Raw genomic sequence first — 17,689 nt, forward strand, 5'->3', positions numbered from 1 at the left:
ATTATGAAGATTTAGTCAAGTAATGGTCCACATTCAACCGAGGACCTCATTTATTCAGCCATTTGGGCGAATTTTTAACGAAGTGGAAAGTTAGAAAGCTATTACGGAATGTTTCCTCTGGCATTCTTTGCAAATGACAATGACACTACAGAGTTCAAAGTTGAATACTAGTATATGATGTTGCATTGTTTGTATCTAGTCTAGCCTTGGGGTGTTGCAAGCGACCTGGCAGGTCATTAACAACAATAGACGGAGTACGTTCACTTGCTGATATGTCATACGTACATGCGTGCTTTGCTTTGCTTTGTGTTTCTTCATTGAGAGATAAGCTGTCTTGCGATGACATTGGTTGGGACTAGGGCTGGGTACCGGTACAGAAAATTCAGGTCCAGGTCCGGTTCAGGTCCAGAGGATCAGGTCCAGGTCCGGACCTGAACCTGGACCTGATTCAGTATGACTCATACCAATGGTCCATTTCACTACAAAGAAATCTGTTTGGTGGAGTATTAGACTAATACACTGGCGTTTTAAAATGCTACAACGCTAAATGTACCTGTACGATTGAATGTAAACCTTGGTAGAAATTACTATAAACTCTACTCTACTTCACTCTTGTCATTTTCTTCCAACTGCAAGCTCCAAAACGTGTGAATGCCTGATCAAATAATATGTTAATTTTCTAATCGGTCCAACATCCGGTCCACCTAATTTTTTCAGGTCCGGTTTTTCTGGACCGGTCCAATAAGAAAAACCGGTTTTGTACCGGTACGCTGTACCGATACCCAGCCCTAGTTGGGACAAATTTTGTTTTTAGTTATATTGATCATCTAGGTACTAACTTACTAGTTGAAGGCAGAACGACCATTTTCCTTCAGACGGCAATCACTTAAGGTGGTATCTCACTGCACTTGGGGTACCGGTGCGACAGTGCGGGGTTCGAAAGATCACTCAACGAATTTCAGAGATAAAAAACGAATTTTCTTACGTTTTGTATATTCTGATGTCTTCTAAGTCATACTTTTACGTATTACGCAATATCTAGATTTTTACAAAATCGGCGAAAATAACACAACAGTACCACAGTGAAAGAGCCCCGCAGTACCGCATCGGTGCCCCAAGTGCAGTGAGATACCACATTTACAGGGACCAAAATTGGATTTGTGTGATCGTTGATTTTATGATTGAAACAAAATGCAATAGGTAATGTAAAAGTATGACTTATACAAGACAACAAAACGCACAAGAAATTCGTTGGAAAAATTTTATAAAACGAATCGAATCAACGAAACATCATATCACAACCAGAGTATTTTTATTCCTGTATTTAAGAAGTGCAATAATGTACGTGACACTGGTGTGATAGCGTAGTGTCACAACATATCTATGTACAAATGTAACTCTACTGATTTATTGTCCTTATTTGACAATACACAAATAAGAAAATTGATCGGAAGTGCACTCTTTTGCGCATTTTGTCTCTCACCAATTGTCATTTTAAAACATAATTAGGACTGAATTTTAGATGCTTTACCTGACCATAAAAAAAACGAAACATGATTTTTTTTCAAAATACCAATTAACGACGTCCATACGAATTTGTTATTTTCTTCGTCAATTTACTTTGGTCATGACATTTGAAACTCTTCAGGCAACAGCTGAGACCATCAAAAATGTTTACAAGAATTGGGAGCCGTTCATGAAGATGGTGGAGATTCACGTCTACATTATTCTCTCAAAATTTGGCGGTCATAGAAAAAGTCGTTTAAGAGTTGGAAGGGGCGAGCCTAAAAAATTAACCACCACCATTTCCAGAATATGTGATATATAATATGCTGTGTGAGTCAAAAAGCTGAGTCACGTGTAAATAATTGTGACATGTAAAACATACACATTCTAACACAGCAACCACTGCCATGATGGCACACTTCAAAATTTCTGAAAATAATTTCATCAGGTTGGTAGATCATAATATAGGAGTTATCCTTTACGCAACCAGTTGATCTGACCTTGTTTCGATGCCTGTCAGACATCTTCCGTAATGCTTTTAACTGGAGATCTGCTTCTCGCCGCTATATATGTAGCCGGTGTATAGGTGGCGCTTTTGCGGCGAGAACACAATCCCAAACGTGGCTGAGTTTGTACGTCCCCCCCTTTATCAAAGAAGCACTGTCGATAAGAAATGAACCGTGACGAGGGGGGTACAAACTCAGCCACGATCGGGGTTGTGTTCTCGCCGCAAAAGCGCCACCTACATCGGCTTCATATACCGGCAAGAAGCAGAACTCCAGTTAGCAGCTCAGAGGCATCGAAACGTCAGCTAAGGTGAGATTAACTAGTTGGGTAAAAGAACACCCCTATATACTTCAAAATTTCTTCAATATATCATCATCGTCGAGGCACTTTGTCCGAGAAACATGGCTACCACCAGTGGCAGGACCAGGATTACAAAGACCGGAGCCGGAATTCCGGGCGTTCCTCGGCTCACGACAGGTTTGTAAGACTCGCAGATTCCATTCTGCATGCAGTTGAGGATGACATTGGCCTGGTCAATCCCGGAAAGGTACCTACCATTGACACAAGACATTAGCATTACTGAATGCAGCATTTTTACCTCCTTGAGAAATAAAGGTGTTGTTGTCGGTTTTCGGTGTACTTGTCTCTTTGTGTGTTCTTGTCTGTCTGTGCTTCTCTCGTGTTTTTTTTTTTGTATGGATCACGATGATATTTGGGTACGTCTTAGGAAGACGAAGGACAATGTCAGTGTGTGCCCCTAAGCTTGGTAGTACAGCAGAACTTTATCTTTTGTCTTGGACATGCTGTGGTCTTGTTTTTTTGGTGGCAGATAGCTTTTTGATATAAGTACTAAGATTACATAAAAATAAATTACACGATATTCTTTAAAACGCGAATTTCTTTAGTGGCCTAGCTCGTTTTTACCAGATTTACAACGTTACATTCTGCTCTTCGTGTGCTGTGCCAGATAATGTTCAATATTCTCAAGTTTTCAACTCACCCTCCTTGCAGGTACCCGTTGTATTTTGCGTGTGTTGCCTCTCCTCCGAAGTACAAGCGTCCGACAGGTGCCGCCAGCTTCTCAAAATCTTGCGTATTCACGTGAACAGGCCAGTTGGAGTAGGCACCAAAGAACAGTGGGTCAGTCAGCCATCTAGAGACAAAGAAGCAGTAGGACAGAGGTAAACAGCCGTAACTATCAAAGTTAGAAAAAGTTGTTGAATCAAGCATAATTCATATTCAGGATATCACATTATATTGAAATTGTCTCTTTATAGGATATCACATTATATTCAAATTGTCTCTTTATAGGACATCACATTATATTCAAAGAGTACCTCTCTTCTTAGATGGGCATACCTAATTGTCAAAGCCTGCTTGAATTACCTTTGTAGGCTGTACCTCTCTTCTTTGATAGATGGGCATGCCTAATTGAATTAACTTTGTAGGCCAATAAATGACCTAGACAAGCAAAATACGATCTGGTGGGTCATCAGAGATATGAGAGCCAGACAGCGGTGCAGAAAAAGTATGGTGCTATGAAAAATGTGTGGTTCTATTTTATGCAAATGAGTTCATAGTAGCTCACATTTTTCATAGTACCACACTTTTCTGCACTATGGGGATATAAACACAGGGCTCTGATTGGCTAAGGGGTAGTGGCCATGTTGTAATGTAAACAATATATATTTCTATATTCTAACCAGGCAATATTTCCTCACTGTATCATATAGTTCATGAAACAGGAACGGGACAAGTCCAGACCTGGGTACGAGGATGCTCTCCGGTTCAGGGATGTTGTCGCCGTACATGTTCTTCAGGACAGCCATCACCTCCTGTTTGGTCTCCTCGTCAGACTGAAGTTCAATCGCTTGTACCTCGTTGGCCAAGGCTGAAACCATCAGAATATTCGTGCCTGGTGGAAGAATTATATGCATGTATATGCCTTGGTAATATGTTGACATTGTGGTTATGGTAAATGACAAATTGAATAAAGATTAAAACTTCTATAAATGTTCCGGGTTCGATTTCCTGACAGCCCCTTGGGAATGGCACTTTGCACATATTTCCTCCTTGAAAATGAGCAAAAATGAGCGGGACTATCTCACCAAGTGGAGGCACGTTGGAGGCACTGCGGAGTTTGTTCACGAATGCACTTTTGCGCTACTTTAGCCACTTTTCTCTTGCACTCTCACTGACGCGAGGCACTGTTGCGTCTCAAGTGCAGATGAACGGGTTATTGAAAATCGCAGCGTTGTCAAGTTATCAAAAATGTTTAAGATGCATCACAAAAGAGATTGATTAGAAAATATAAAAGGGTATTCACTTATGATACTTGATATTTGCTTCTTGTTACTGTCATGGTGAAGGCACGATGGAGGCACTGCGGAGGCATTTTACCACTTGCGTTGGTTTTTAAAATTTTTTTAAACACTGCCTTTGTTGGTTGCACGTTGGATTTCGTTGGAAGTACGTCGGGTTTTCGTTGGAGGCACGTTGGATTTCGTTGGAGTCACCTTGAAGGCACGTTTGTGTTGTCGAAATCAACAGTGCCTCCAACGTGCCTCCGCTTGGTGAGATTTGGTTATGTACATGCTATCGGATGGGACGTGAGGCCGGAAGTTCTGTGCCTTAGGAGAGTGCTATTTCTCGAGCATGTGAAAGAACCCACCACACTTATCAAAAACTGCATTTGGTTATCCCAGTACGTCAAATGGTCTGCATGCCTTTTTCCGTTAAGCGTTACGAGCCATTTTAATTCACCGTTAATCGTTATTAGCGATCCGCTCTTATTCAACGTTAAGCGTTATCTGTATATTATTTGTGAAGCGTTATTGGTCGTTTTAATTCAACGTTTTAACGTTGAATTAAAACGATCAATATATTATATACGCTTAAAGGCGTTATTTGTTATCCTGAATTCACCGTTAAGCGTTACCAAGAAATTCTTCATAACCCATTATATTCACGAAGTCAAACACCAGAGAGCCCCTGAAATGCAGGAACTATGGCGTTTCAAAGGGTCCAGATTTCAAAATTTCGAAAAAAAAAAGACACAGAAAATTTCAATAGCTCAAATTCATTTACAGTTTTTATACAGTCAAAGTCAGTCACGCACAAATTATCACAAAAGTACAAATACGGAATAAATATCTGCTCAGGATATGTAGTCCGTTTTGATGTAACATAGACTATCACAATTCCACCAGGTGTCATTATACCGCCACCTAAAAAACGTTAGTAAAGACGTCTCCCCAAGATTGTCCTGAACACCGAATGTTAAATATCTTAAATGTAATACAATCCAGATATGTAGGTGTTGAAAACAATCTTGAGAAGGCCTCTATAACAACGTTATTTGAGATGGCGTCATAATGACACCTGGTGGAATTATGAGAATGTATGTTATATGATCGTGTGCAGATTTTATTCAAAGACATATGTGGAACTCTATCGTCACACTAACCAGTTGGGAAGAACCCTGGTGCCTCAAGGTTTTGCCATATGGCATACTGGGGCCAAAATGACCCTGCATACATAATGTATTCGCTGTCATCCCAGAACTTGTGTGGAAACTTCAGGAAAATCTTGCAGTGTTGTCCCATCCGAAACTGGTAGATCTCCTCAACCTGTGGATGGAGGCAGTTAGCATCAAGGTAAAAGGAGAAAAAGATGAAGTGTACTGTTCGACAACATAAAACGATTGAAATCTCAAGATTTAAACTTCAATGGTGATGTAACGGATATCAATATATATCAATAGGTGAGTGGGTGAGCGAATAATGAGTGAGTTGGTGGGAGAGTAGCCTTTGTTTCCACAATCTCTCGCTGGCTGGGGTTGATGACCTTGGGTGCGGGAATTGTAGGGTCGGCCGCTAGGAGCGCGATTTTAGTCAGGCTAGTGGGAGATAGAGTGAGTAGGTTGGTATTTTTAGCGAGTGAGCGAGTAAGTGATTGAGTGAATGAGTGAGTGAGTGCGCGAGTGGGTGAGCGAGCGAATGAGTGAGTGAGCGAGCGAGTGAGCAAGTGAGTGAGTGAGTGAGTGAGTGAGCGAGCGAGTGAGCAAGTGAGTGAGTGAGTGAGTGAATTGGTGCAATGAGTGAGTGAGTGAATGTGTCAGAGAGTGAGTATGATGAAGACTGACTCCCCACCTTCCAGTCAGGTAGATCAGGTATGAAGTCGATAACTTCGTTCTCCAGCACGCCGATACTGACAGTCATGAGTCCGTACTCCCCTCGGTAGATGGACCCGTCCGTGGTAGTAAACGTTACTTCCGTATGATCCGTCCAGTTCACCGTCTCGACCACTTTGTTCAACTGGAGGCGGGGGTCGTTTGGTGACAAAAACTCGTTTGACAACCTGGAAAATTAAAAGAAAGCAACTATTGAAATTATAGCTTTGATAATCTTGAATTATTTGAATTACTTAAGGAAAATGTCTGAATTACGAAGTGCAATTTGAAAAAATTTATCTGACTTTTACGAAATGCAATGCATTTTGCATCCAATAACTGTGAAAATGCATCTAATAACTTTTGTGACAACATAGGGCTTGTTCATAACAGCCAGAAAACTGTTCGTTACCAAGAAAACTGTTCGTTGTCCAGAAAACAATAAATATTATAATCATAATTGCAATCCAATTTCTTGCTGTATTATCTCCAAAGTAAAACAAAACAGCTGTCGTTCAACACACATCAGTCCTAAAATCTCAAAGGCTACCTACTAGTATGGCTAAATACTACGTCCACGACATGTTTACAAGAAGTATACGAACAACTGGTTCCGTACGGCAAAGAAAGTCATTGATAGCTTGTCGAATTATCCTGTTTGATGACAGTGAAGTACTTAAACCAAGACATGAGATTACGTCATACCTGTCAACAATATGTCCAAAACCTCGTTGGTCAGTGACGAAGTAGTCCTCATCCGAGAAGTCTTCGGCAACCCGTCCGGTGTTGTTTAGTGATGTCACTTCCGCTGGGTCCGCGTATTCAAACTCATAGTCAAAATACTCTAGGATCCTCTCCAGTGGGGTCTTTGCCTTCCAGCCTCCCAGTTTCAGTGCGACTTCCAATGACACGTCTGGCAGTCTGAAATGATACAGTCAACAAAGGAATCATCCTGCAAAAAGGAAATAATGTAAAAGCTAGGTACAACATCATATCCTTTTTGCATTTTGCGACTTGCAGTCGCAAAATGCCTTGTCGCTAGAGTATTCGCTGTTGTGATGTTGAGATGTTGGAATCTTGGAATGAGCGGACCTGTCCAATCTATGCCATGCATTTGTATACCTGTTAAAACAAGCCCTGATAATATGCTGGAACTAGCTCAGTGGTAAAGTTTACGCGTTGTAAACCAACGCTTCGGGGCCGATTCCGTGGACGGAAAATTTGTCAACTTTCTTTTTTTTATTTTTTTTACATCCATTAAAGTACTAGTAAACAATGCTTTTGTCTTTTGACCAGAACATTTGGGACCTTCTGTTATAGTTCTGCATTTTTCCGCTGTTGGGATATTTGAATGAACGAACAGACATGTATTACATAAAACATTTAATGTCTCTAACTATATGTCGTTCTAACTTTCCTTAAAATGCCCATACAACATCTATATCACATAATTACACGAGAAGAAACTGATTTTCTTGAAAATAATTGCATACAAGCTGCATGATAAAAAGTTTCACTAAACATATTCATTTTAATTTCCTGGACGTACCTCATTTGCATATTTGTGAATCTCTCCATGCGACCATATCAGGTTTAGTTACTCTTTTTCTATTTATAAAACATTCTAATAACTAGAAAAAAACGTTCACATACGCAAACCTTGGCAAAATGCCAGCCTTTTTAAAAGCACTTGTTTTCAATAGTTCTGCTAGCTGTAGAGAGTTGAATTTCTAAGGAACCTGTTTTAAAACCTTGAGACAACTCTTCAAAAAGGGTGGCTCGAGTGAGTTCAAATCACATCTTAAGATCAACAAACAGTGTAGTAGGTTGTAGCCCTTGCACTAAAAAGTGTTAGAATCAAATCAAGAGTGAAATCCGTCTTGCACGATTACATATATCATGCTAATTGGTACACTGGTTAAATTTAAAAAAAAATCATAATCACGTGTCGTTGCGAATCTGTCCCCTCCAATTTTCCAGATAATCTTGTGCTGTTGACAGCCTCTCAGTCTGTGCCTCCGCCTGGTCGGTTACGTCATTTCCTGTTTTGTTGCGAACGACGAAGTCATCGTAGTTGGATTCCTAGTACACGTGTATAATGTAACGCTTGTAGTTACGTTAATTAACTTACCACTCTAATCGTGGCATATATCCGAGCAAATTCCCTTCCAAACTAAGTAGTCTGGATTTAAAAGCATCTTATACCACCATCCCATGACAAGGGTGGTTAACAGTAAATAGGACGTACACTTAGCAAATACTATATTTGTGAAGAACCTCTAAACGGATCTCAATGGCATTTGGTATGTGGGTAGATGTTGAAAAGACGAAGGCCAAGCTAAATTTTGGGCCTCCTGGTGTCTGAGCTTGGTACTGCAGCACAATTTTCGTTTTTTTTTTACCTTTTGATCTAGTCTTGCTATGATGTTGATTTTTTGGTGACAGATAGCTTGTGATTTAAGAAAGAAATGGTGCATGTTCGGGCCTCCTTGCAGCTTGCTCTGGAACTGCAGGGGCATTTTTTGCAAAATCTTCCAATGACGATAACCGTTGTTTGTGAAAAGTGGAACATTATATATACCAATTATGCAAATAAACCTAATTTGCGTAATCAATGCAAAAGTGCCATACTTCTTCTGAATCTGTGGTTCAGTAAATGATTGGAATGTCAACACTGGACCCGTGTAGATTAATTAAAGGTACACATAACTAAGCATAGATTATGTGGCTGTGGAAGTCATTTGCATAATCATAACATTTCATGGAGATATGAGATCTCTGAACTCTTGTTTTGTTAACGGATACAAGATTCACCCGTTTTTCTGATGTCAAAAAAATAAAAGCTAAGAAATCTAGAGTGATAAAACAATAATGTTACCTTTCCTGAGATGCTGTACTTCTGCACCAGCTCCCAGATTGGGTTGTTGTTACTACGACCGTGCACCCAGTTGGCCCCCACTTCAACCTTAACTCCTCCGAATTCCACCTGAAATAAATTCAAAATTGCAAAAGACAGTGGTAACATGTGGTAAAATGAAACACCGAGCTCCACCTACAAATGGAAAAACCATAGCAGCATCAAACAGTTTAAAGGCAACAATCATCGTGGAACAACAAGAAAACCGTTCGTTACCTGTTTCATCCTTCCACCAATCCGGTCTGACCCCTCCAGAATGACGAAATCGTCCACCCCGTTCTCATGAAGAGTTTTGGCGGCGGCAATGCCAGCGATGCCCGCCCCGACAATCACGACTTTCCGCTCATCTGTAGCTCTTTTCGACAACTGCTTACAACTAACAGTTGTCATGGCAACCAGCATCATGGCTATGGCCCCCTTCATTGTGGTGCAATCCTATTAGAAGAAGAAAGAAGAACTTTATTGCTCGACAATTGTAACAGGTACAATGTATGGCAATCTGTGTATAACATCGACTATCATAATTCCACCAGGTGCCATAATACCGCCACGTGAAATGAAAATGTTAGTATAGAGGTCTTCTCAAGATTGTCTTAAATACCGAATGATAGCTTTCGTAAATGTAATACAACTCAGATATTTAGGTGTTGAAGACAATCTTGAGAAGGCCTCTATAACAACGTTTTTTGAGGTGGTGGTATAATGGCACCTGGTGGAATTACGCGATCGTATGTTGCATGGGAGTTGAATTATGTACTATTGCGAAAGTCTAACAACTACAACTAATCTAAACCTATCTAATGTAACAGCATAAACAATCTAGTAAATATTATACAAGCTAATACTTCAGAAAATTATGTCAATATTGCATTGTCTCGTTTTTGCAAGAAGTTGTAAATGAATGAAATGAAGCTGTGATAGCTAGCCACTAGTTGAAATTCTGTCTTCAACAATTATTTGATATCAACAAATTTCAAGTTGCCATATTTGTACATAAAATTGTTCACAATAGTTCTTTCCTACCACAGCAATTTAGATGTCTTTTTAATTTCAATTCAAATTCAGATTTTCACCACCACTACACAAGACAGCAGAATCTTTTAAGACCAGTTAAAGCAAAATCTTGTCTAAAACAACACACAATAAAATTTAGAGGCCCCACCATCTGGAATAATTTAAGTCAAGTCCAACAATGCTGCTTATCATTATCCAGGTTCAAAAAGCTTGTTAAGATTGATTGCATCACACACCCAAGCATAACTTTTACCTGATTTGTTTGATTTCCTTGTTTCCTTGTTTTTCATATCAGTTTTTGGTTGATTTTGGTAGTTGATAGCTAATGATTCTTAACACTTAGAGATCCTACCTTTTTTCTCAAATCCCAAGTTACTTGTATATGTTTTGTCTATTTTGTTTTGTATTTATTATTTCATTTGATCATTTGTAATACAACTTCCAGTCCATTAGTGTATTTCACATGATGATTTCAACTTATGTTATGTGCATTTTTCGTTCACTTTAATTATGTATAATTATTATTTCTGCAACTTATTTCTGGGGGAGGCCAAAGAAAAGCCACATAGGCTTCTGCTAACCCCCCGCATGTTCTTCATCTTTGTATACACATTTGTTTTTAAGCCATGCTATTATGTGCGAATAAAGAAAGAAAAAAGAAAAACAAGAGTGTGTGTATATAGACCGCAATTATGAAACGTCTATAGTTTGTTGGAGAGCCCATGGCATGAAAGGATGTGGAGTGTGACATGCAGGAAGGTTTTCTTGAAAAGTGTCTCTGAAATATTGACTGGGGCTCTTAGTCTGAGTCTGTTTGTGACCACAAGACTTGGAAACATGTTTCCCCTTTCTTCCTTCCCATGCTTTTAAAATACAAGCACACGACAACGCGATCTACTACTTTTAAACACAATACAAGACACATCCTTTTAGACAGAATTGGTATGTCTGTATGGCGGGTAGTCGCCGTCATCCGGCAGGGTTCGTGGTCAGGGAGTGGCACCCCTGCCCACTGAGGAACCAAAAGCCACCAGTCAGCCTGCCACTTACAGGATACGTTTTCCGTGAGCTCCGATGGCGCTATTTAAAACACCCAGAACGCTCATAGAACGTACGATATGGGTAATCAGGCGACGAAACCGCGTTACCACTATCGCGCACAAATACCAGGAAGTGTTCGCCGGACGACCAAATCTACCGCACCGAAAAACGCTACGAAAAAAAAAGAACGGGCTTTTGGGGAAATAAAAAAGATTATGCACTGTTATAGTGGTAGCCGAAAAATTGGGGGCCAAAACTAAGGGGGAGACCTATGATTTGCTATTTCTTTCACGGACTATTTCCCTGGTCACAACAAATTCCGAACCGGAATCTCAAGTCACGTACTAGACAATAATGGAGGCGCAGGTGGTTTGAGGTAGTGGTGAAGCGGTTACAGCGACAACCGCGGACATAAAACCAACTCGAAAATCTCAATGATTACAGTACATTTATATATACGTTAACGCTCCTGTCTCCATAGTGCAGATTCCAAAATGGTAAAATGAAAATAGGGAAGTCAGTTGTTGAAATTCTTGGGGAGGTTCTTTGTAATAAATGAAATAGAGATCTAGAATAGCAAGGATACAGGCTTTTCATTGCCGTCTTATTGATATAATTTGAATCCTCCGACGAGCATGTTGGCGGGTAATTGAATTAAGCAGTTAGCATCTTCTTGTGGTTAAAAGGTAGCAGAACACAGTTTTCGGCCTATGGGGATTTCTATAGTTAAGGACCACAAGGTGTCTGGCATCGACGCTGATAAAATCATAGCAGGGTGCAGTTTTCAACCATGACAAACTAATATGTTGAAGTCGAGGGTATAACCTACCAAAATAATTGAAAAACAGAAAAAGTTGTCGTTTTGAATTTTTTAAAGCCTTCTTTTAAATTGGGTCATGCGGGGTCATGCGGAACTGCAGCCGACTCACAGGGGCAGGCAGCTGTAAAGGTCACGCGCATTTATACACCAAATGGACAAACATCAAAATCTTACACATACCACCTGAAAGTCGACTTGTTATACTACCATATAGCAAAGCTCATCCCCCGCTGTCTTTCACGTAACGGTGTTTACAGGCGCTTCCAGATTTCGGCCGCACTACTTTTTACCCCTACGTAATACGTTACCATACTGTGGGCTTCGACCTTAACAGACGTACGATGTAGTCCAACATGGCGCAGATGACGTCAAATGAAAAGCCTGTATACTCATTTCATGCAGATTCATGCAGAAAATGAAAGTGATCTCGAAACAGTTTAGCTCGCTGAAGAGCTCTTCCACTGGTCGTAGCAAAGAGGGGAGACACTATGTAAAGTATTTACAGGTTCATTGTACTGGGTAAATTTTTCTTGTTTTTTAAAAGGCACAGTGAACCCTGGTTTAATGTCTTAGGGACTGCAACCATTTCCGGTACCGTAGTTTGTTTTGCCGGGTGAGCGACACAGCCGAGATCGAACTCACGGCTTCCACTTCCAGAGTAGGAGTGGGTACCGGTACAGAAAATTCAGGTCCAGGTTCGGTCCAGGTCCAGAGTATCAGGTCCAGATTTGGACCTGAACATGGACCTGATTCAGTACGTGAGAACTTGTGAATGGACAATACTCAAAATAATGGTCAATTTTGCAAAAAAGACATCTGTTTTGTGGAGATTCGACTACCACTGCCGTTTTAAAATCCTACAAGGCCTCTGTACTATTGACTGTAACTATTAACTTGGTAGAAATGACTGTAGACTATGTTCCGCTTCGTTCTTGTTATTTTCCTCGACCGGTAAGCCCCAAAACGTGCGAATGCCTGATCATATAATCTGCTCATTTTCCAATAGGTCCAACATCCGGTTCACCGATTTTTTTCAGGTCCGGTTTTCTGGACCGGTCCAATAAGAAAAATCGGTTTTTTACAGAGGCAAGGCCGCTAACCACTGGACAACACACGCTACCCTGAATGTCTTCGAAAACTCGTCGAGTGTCTATTTTCCAGCTTGTATGACGCTGGCTTTAAACAATTGGCGTAGCAAACTTGTTTTGATGTAGGCTAATTTGAGCCGTACATCGTTTCTTTCGGACGAAGTTGTCTTTTTCTCAAATAGCTGCAAAAAAGAATGCAATGCTGTAAAACGTACCTTGAACTCAGCTGTTATCATAAAGAGTGACCAGTCTTGCCTTTAGCTGTGTGAAGCTACAGCACGGAGAAGAAAAATGGCGCTGGTTACAAATTGCAACGCCCACGTAAACCGTTGGCATTTGACAATTAGCTTGTTTTGTTAGCTTGAACTTGATCTCGCAACGGAGTTTTTCATGCACCACAGACACATTTGTTGAAGTCGTTACCTACACTCGGGACAATGACACACTTTGATGACAAAATGTAAACATGTATTTCTGCCGACGGAAAAAAAACTTCCACAGATGCACTTTGCACAAGTTTGGTAAAGACCATAATCAAGAATGTATCATGTTAATGTTTTTTAAAGAAATGTGGTTGACTTCTTTTACGCTCATTGTGTGCGTAACAGCCTGAAATCTGATCTGACGGCCTTTGAATGCACCTTACAAATTAGAACATTCCTCGTGTATGAGGTCAGACGACTAGTTGACGCTCAAACACTTACAGTGAACTTTCGAACTCCGAATGTGTACTATGACAGAGGGACTACAAAAGTTTACAAAAATAAAACCTTGACGTTCAGACGAATAGTTGCCGTTCAATGATAGTTCTAAATTAGAGTCATTGCACGAGAAAAATAGGCAAAACCAGGCAGTGGTCGGCGGACGGGGGTCGGCCAAAGACTTTGTGTGTGACAGGTATTTGGAACTATGAACGGCCATATGAAGAAAAGTTTATTGCATTCATTTACATGCCTGAGCGCCACCTATGTTGGTTTATGTTGTATTTAGTTAGACTAACACCCCTATGTTAAGTTGGTTCCGTCCTATAGTGGAGTCCGACCACCGACTCGTAGAGTACCGCCATGTTGGAATAAAGCTCCTCATGTTAGTTGCACTTGTGTCGCCTGTGAGTCGCTCCTTATAGCGGTCCTTGTACTAAACTGGCGTGGTAGCAGCTGACATGCCGACAAAACAAAGGACCATGCCGACAAAACAAAGGACGTCACGGTGACATTGCCCTCCTCCAGCAAGCAAAGTTAACTGACACTTGTTCCACATGTTTGCCAGCATTTATTCATGCAACGTTACACTGTGCAAATCGCAATTTGAGACACCCTTACTCTATCTGTAAACAAACCCTCCAGTTTTATACAAAGGCTAATACTTGAACCCGAACATTGGCAATGCTCTTCTGAGGCGAAGTGAATCCTGTTTATGGCACACTGCTGGCGCGCTGCATGCAGAGACTTGGACTTGTCTATCATGATTATCTTAATTGAAGTTTTTTCACCGTCATTCAACACAAGAATTTGCTCACATCGAATTTTCCGTCGCACATCCGTCGACCTTCGTCAGGAGTGGTGATTCAATTACTCTGAGCACGTGACCTAGGGACACGTGACTCGAGTAAATAATCGTAGATGCCTGGCAAGCGGTATCGGCCCCCGTCTCTGTTAAGTGTCGGCTGGTGTAGACGGCCTTCTTTACACTCACGCACACACCCTTCGCGAAGAATAATCAGAGTAATTGAATCAGCACTCCTAGCGAAGGTCGACGGATGTGCAATGTTGGTCCCGAAGGTTGACAGAAAAATGCATCGACATGCAACAATGTAGCAGCTATATAAGCGAAGTCAATAATCCCTTCCAACATATAAATACGGTGATGGTAAAACGTGATTGATGTGAACTATGTTTATTTGTATACTTGTTATATGGTGCATATAAAAGTCATAAGAAGTATAATCTGGTAACATACTAGGCTAACGACGTAATGTCATAGCAAGGGCGTTATAACGTCCCTGGTCATAGGTACGGACTAGTTGACAGTATGTGCTATAGGCCAGCATAGCTGTTGTCTTATATCGGAGTGTTACTTAACAGATTAGACGAAGAAAGGTGCAGTAGCCAGACGTTGTTGTAAAATAAAACTACCGCATTTTCTCGATTGAAGTACGCATCCTGATTTGAGCCAAGTTCCAGGCAAATAGATAAGAATAGAAATAAAATTGTTGATAACATTTTTACAACACGTACTATCTTTCTACAACAATAGTCACGCTATACTGACGTACAATATTAGCCAAAAGTATGCATTAAGTATTTGTCTCAATTGACCTCGAGTTTGGTAATGCTGTGAAGGCTTGAACAGGTGATTACTTGTTTTGGGTATCTGTGGAAGGTAAATTAAAAAAAAAGATAGGTTTCAGTTAGTAAATGCACATTAATGTACCGCTTCTACTAAGTTTTCTTAACATTTCTGGGCGTGTCTGTGTGTGTGTATGTGTATGTGTGTATGTGTGTGTGTTGGGACAGAAAGTGTGCTGTGCGTTTGGGCCCACTGGTGGCTTTTTTTTAATTACTAGGGGGATCTTTATTTCCGGCTTTGAAGGAGAATGACCAACAAGAACGGGTTGATCTTTGGTATGTAGATATCTAAACTGATGATTTACAGGATTGAATTTGAATTATGCAAATCAAGAGTCATATTCATAATCAACAAGGAAATATATAAATCCATTGCATTCCATGGTTAGCTAGGACTCTCAAACACGTCACATATGTAAATGAGAAAAATAGGAATACCGATTGATATCAACTATACAAATAGCGACCTAGTTTCCTTAATCAACGAGAAAATACTTTCATTCTATGGTGTTAAATGATGGGAATTTTATTATTGTGACACGTCGCAAGAACGAAATTCCCATTAAAAATTAAACAAAAGTGAACATTATTGGACATAAATTAAGCAAATCGGGGCCTTGCTCACATAATTAATGAAGGAATACCACAATAGCTAAGACAAGAGTCAAATACGTTGAACAACATATGCTATTTGAGTACAGAAGGTGACATTAACTGAATGAGCCCCTTATTTGCATAATCAGAAGAGATACATTCATCATAACTCACTCGAAAATGTTAACGTCATTTAGTGAAAGTTTGACGTCGTGGAACTCTCATTTTTTCAAATGAAACATTGGCAAGGCATCTGCTTATTTTAAAGTTGATGATCGATTTCCAATTTCTATTAATTAATTTGTGTCTCTTTCTACAGCTGTTAAAATGATACGAACCTGACGGTATGATTTGGCAGATGAAATTACGTCGGCCGGTACACCCATAGTCATTCCAGTTGATGTCATTGTAGACTCGCCAGTACATGTACAGGACACAGCGCTGGTGCCCTGTTCCGTTGTTACTGGGTTGTCCCTCTCCCCACATGCTGAAGTTGGTCCCCAGTGGGGTTCCGTCTATCCACTCCCACCTCCCGTTTTCCCGCTGACTGTGCAAGCCGAACCAGAACTTGGCGAACTTGAACTTGGCTGAATCGATGAGGGAGATGAGGAAGGCGTTGATGCCGGCATCACGGGGCATGGCGAGGGTGCCTCCGTCGGCGACACAGGCAGCAGCCGCCTCTCGGAACTGCTTACGTGTTTCAAACGGTTTGTAGCAGACTTCGCGGTACTTCTGGTAGTCGTTTGGGCAGAAGGCTGTAAAATAGGACCCGTATATAACTTAACTTGGTCACAGTCGAAAAACATGTACAGTACTAGCCGAAACTGGCTTGGCAACCACCTGGCACAAAACAGACCTTCTGTCTGTCTGTGTGTTTGTGTGTATGTAATGCTATATACATATGTGGGTTTATATGCGAGTTTGGGTGTGTATGCGTGTGTGTGCGTGTGTGTGCGTGTGTATATGTGTGTGTGTGACTGTGTAATTATGTTTGTGTATGCGTGTATGTATGTGTGTGCGTGCGTGCGTGCGTGCGTGCGTGTGCATGCACGTGTGTGTGTGTCAATGCAGGTATGTTTGTGTGTGTGTGTGTGTGTGTGCGCGCGCGCGCGCGTGTGTGTGTGTGTGAAACATTTAGATGCCAGAGTTACAAAATGTGGATAACAGCTTTAGATTTGTACGTGCAAAATTTTCATTAGCCATCAAGTTACAACATTCTCATAAACTTTGTAAGCTTTCGCCATTTGTGTTTCAAGTTTGATTCCCATGTCATTTATTAATAATCTATCCATCCAAGGATCGTAAAATGTCATAAGAAACTTAAAACGTTTGCCCACAAAATTGTTATAACAAAAATATTCTTACAGAAAGGTCGGCTGGTGGCAGTTGTAGGATGTGCTTTCTCTGGTTTGTTTTGCTGGTTTTTGATATTAGTATCAATTTTCTCCAGGCGCTGCAGATTCTCACTCTCTGGGATGTCTGTCAGGATGGGAAGGTTCGTTTGCTTTTCCGGGGCTTTCCCGTCTTTTTTTACACCTTCTGTAAAGTCCCCTGGCATTTGCAGTGTCTGTAGGTGCAACGGAATGTGTCAACATCACATTTTGTTTCAAAATCTTTTTTTTTTTAAATTCAACATCAAAGTACAAAACAGGACAGAGAGGTAATACACTCTAGCAGTACGCT

General features: G+C 40.7%; 2 protein-coding genes across 2 annotated transcripts in view; both read right to left on the reverse strand.

Moving 5' to 3' along the window:
• Nucleotides 1-1,302: 1,302 nt before the first annotated feature.
• LOC118423590 (polyamine oxidase 1-like) lies at nt 1,303-13,418 on the reverse strand. The gene is made up of 10 exons (XM_035831804.1): nt 13,280-13,418; nt 9,318-9,536; nt 9,063-9,170; nt 8,130-8,266; nt 6,890-7,105; nt 6,165-6,372; nt 5,480-5,642; nt 3,778-3,928; nt 3,014-3,166; nt 1,303-2,564 (listed from the first exon to the last, which is right to left on the reverse strand). The coding sequence occupies exons 1-10, from the start codon at nt 13,298-13,300 to the stop codon at nt 2,375-2,377; spliced, it is 1,566 nt and encodes a 521-aa protein (XP_035687697.1). The 5' UTR covers nt 13,301-13,418; the 3' UTR covers nt 1,303-2,374.
• Nucleotides 13,419-15,420: 2,002 nt separating this feature from the next.
• The window catches only part of LOC118422238 (CD209 antigen-like protein E), a 4,415-nt gene continuing 2,146 nt past the window's right edge, over nt 15,421-17,689 (reverse strand). The window contains exons 3-5 of the mRNA XM_035829756.1: nt 17,372-17,573; nt 16,345-16,761; nt 15,421-15,437 (exon numbers count right to left, since the gene is read on the reverse strand). Coding sequence (XP_035685649.1) covers nt 15,421-15,437; nt 16,345-16,761; nt 17,372-17,573 — 636 coding nt within the window. The remainder of the gene's footprint in view (nt 15,438-16,344; nt 16,762-17,371; nt 17,574-17,689) is intronic.

Source organism: Branchiostoma floridae, chromosome 9 (genome assembly GCF_000003815.2).
Source record: "Branchiostoma floridae strain S238N-H82 chromosome 9, Bfl_VNyyK, whole genome shotgun sequence".
Lineage (NCBI taxonomy): Eukaryota > Metazoa > Chordata > Leptocardii > Amphioxiformes > Branchiostomatidae > Branchiostoma > Branchiostoma floridae.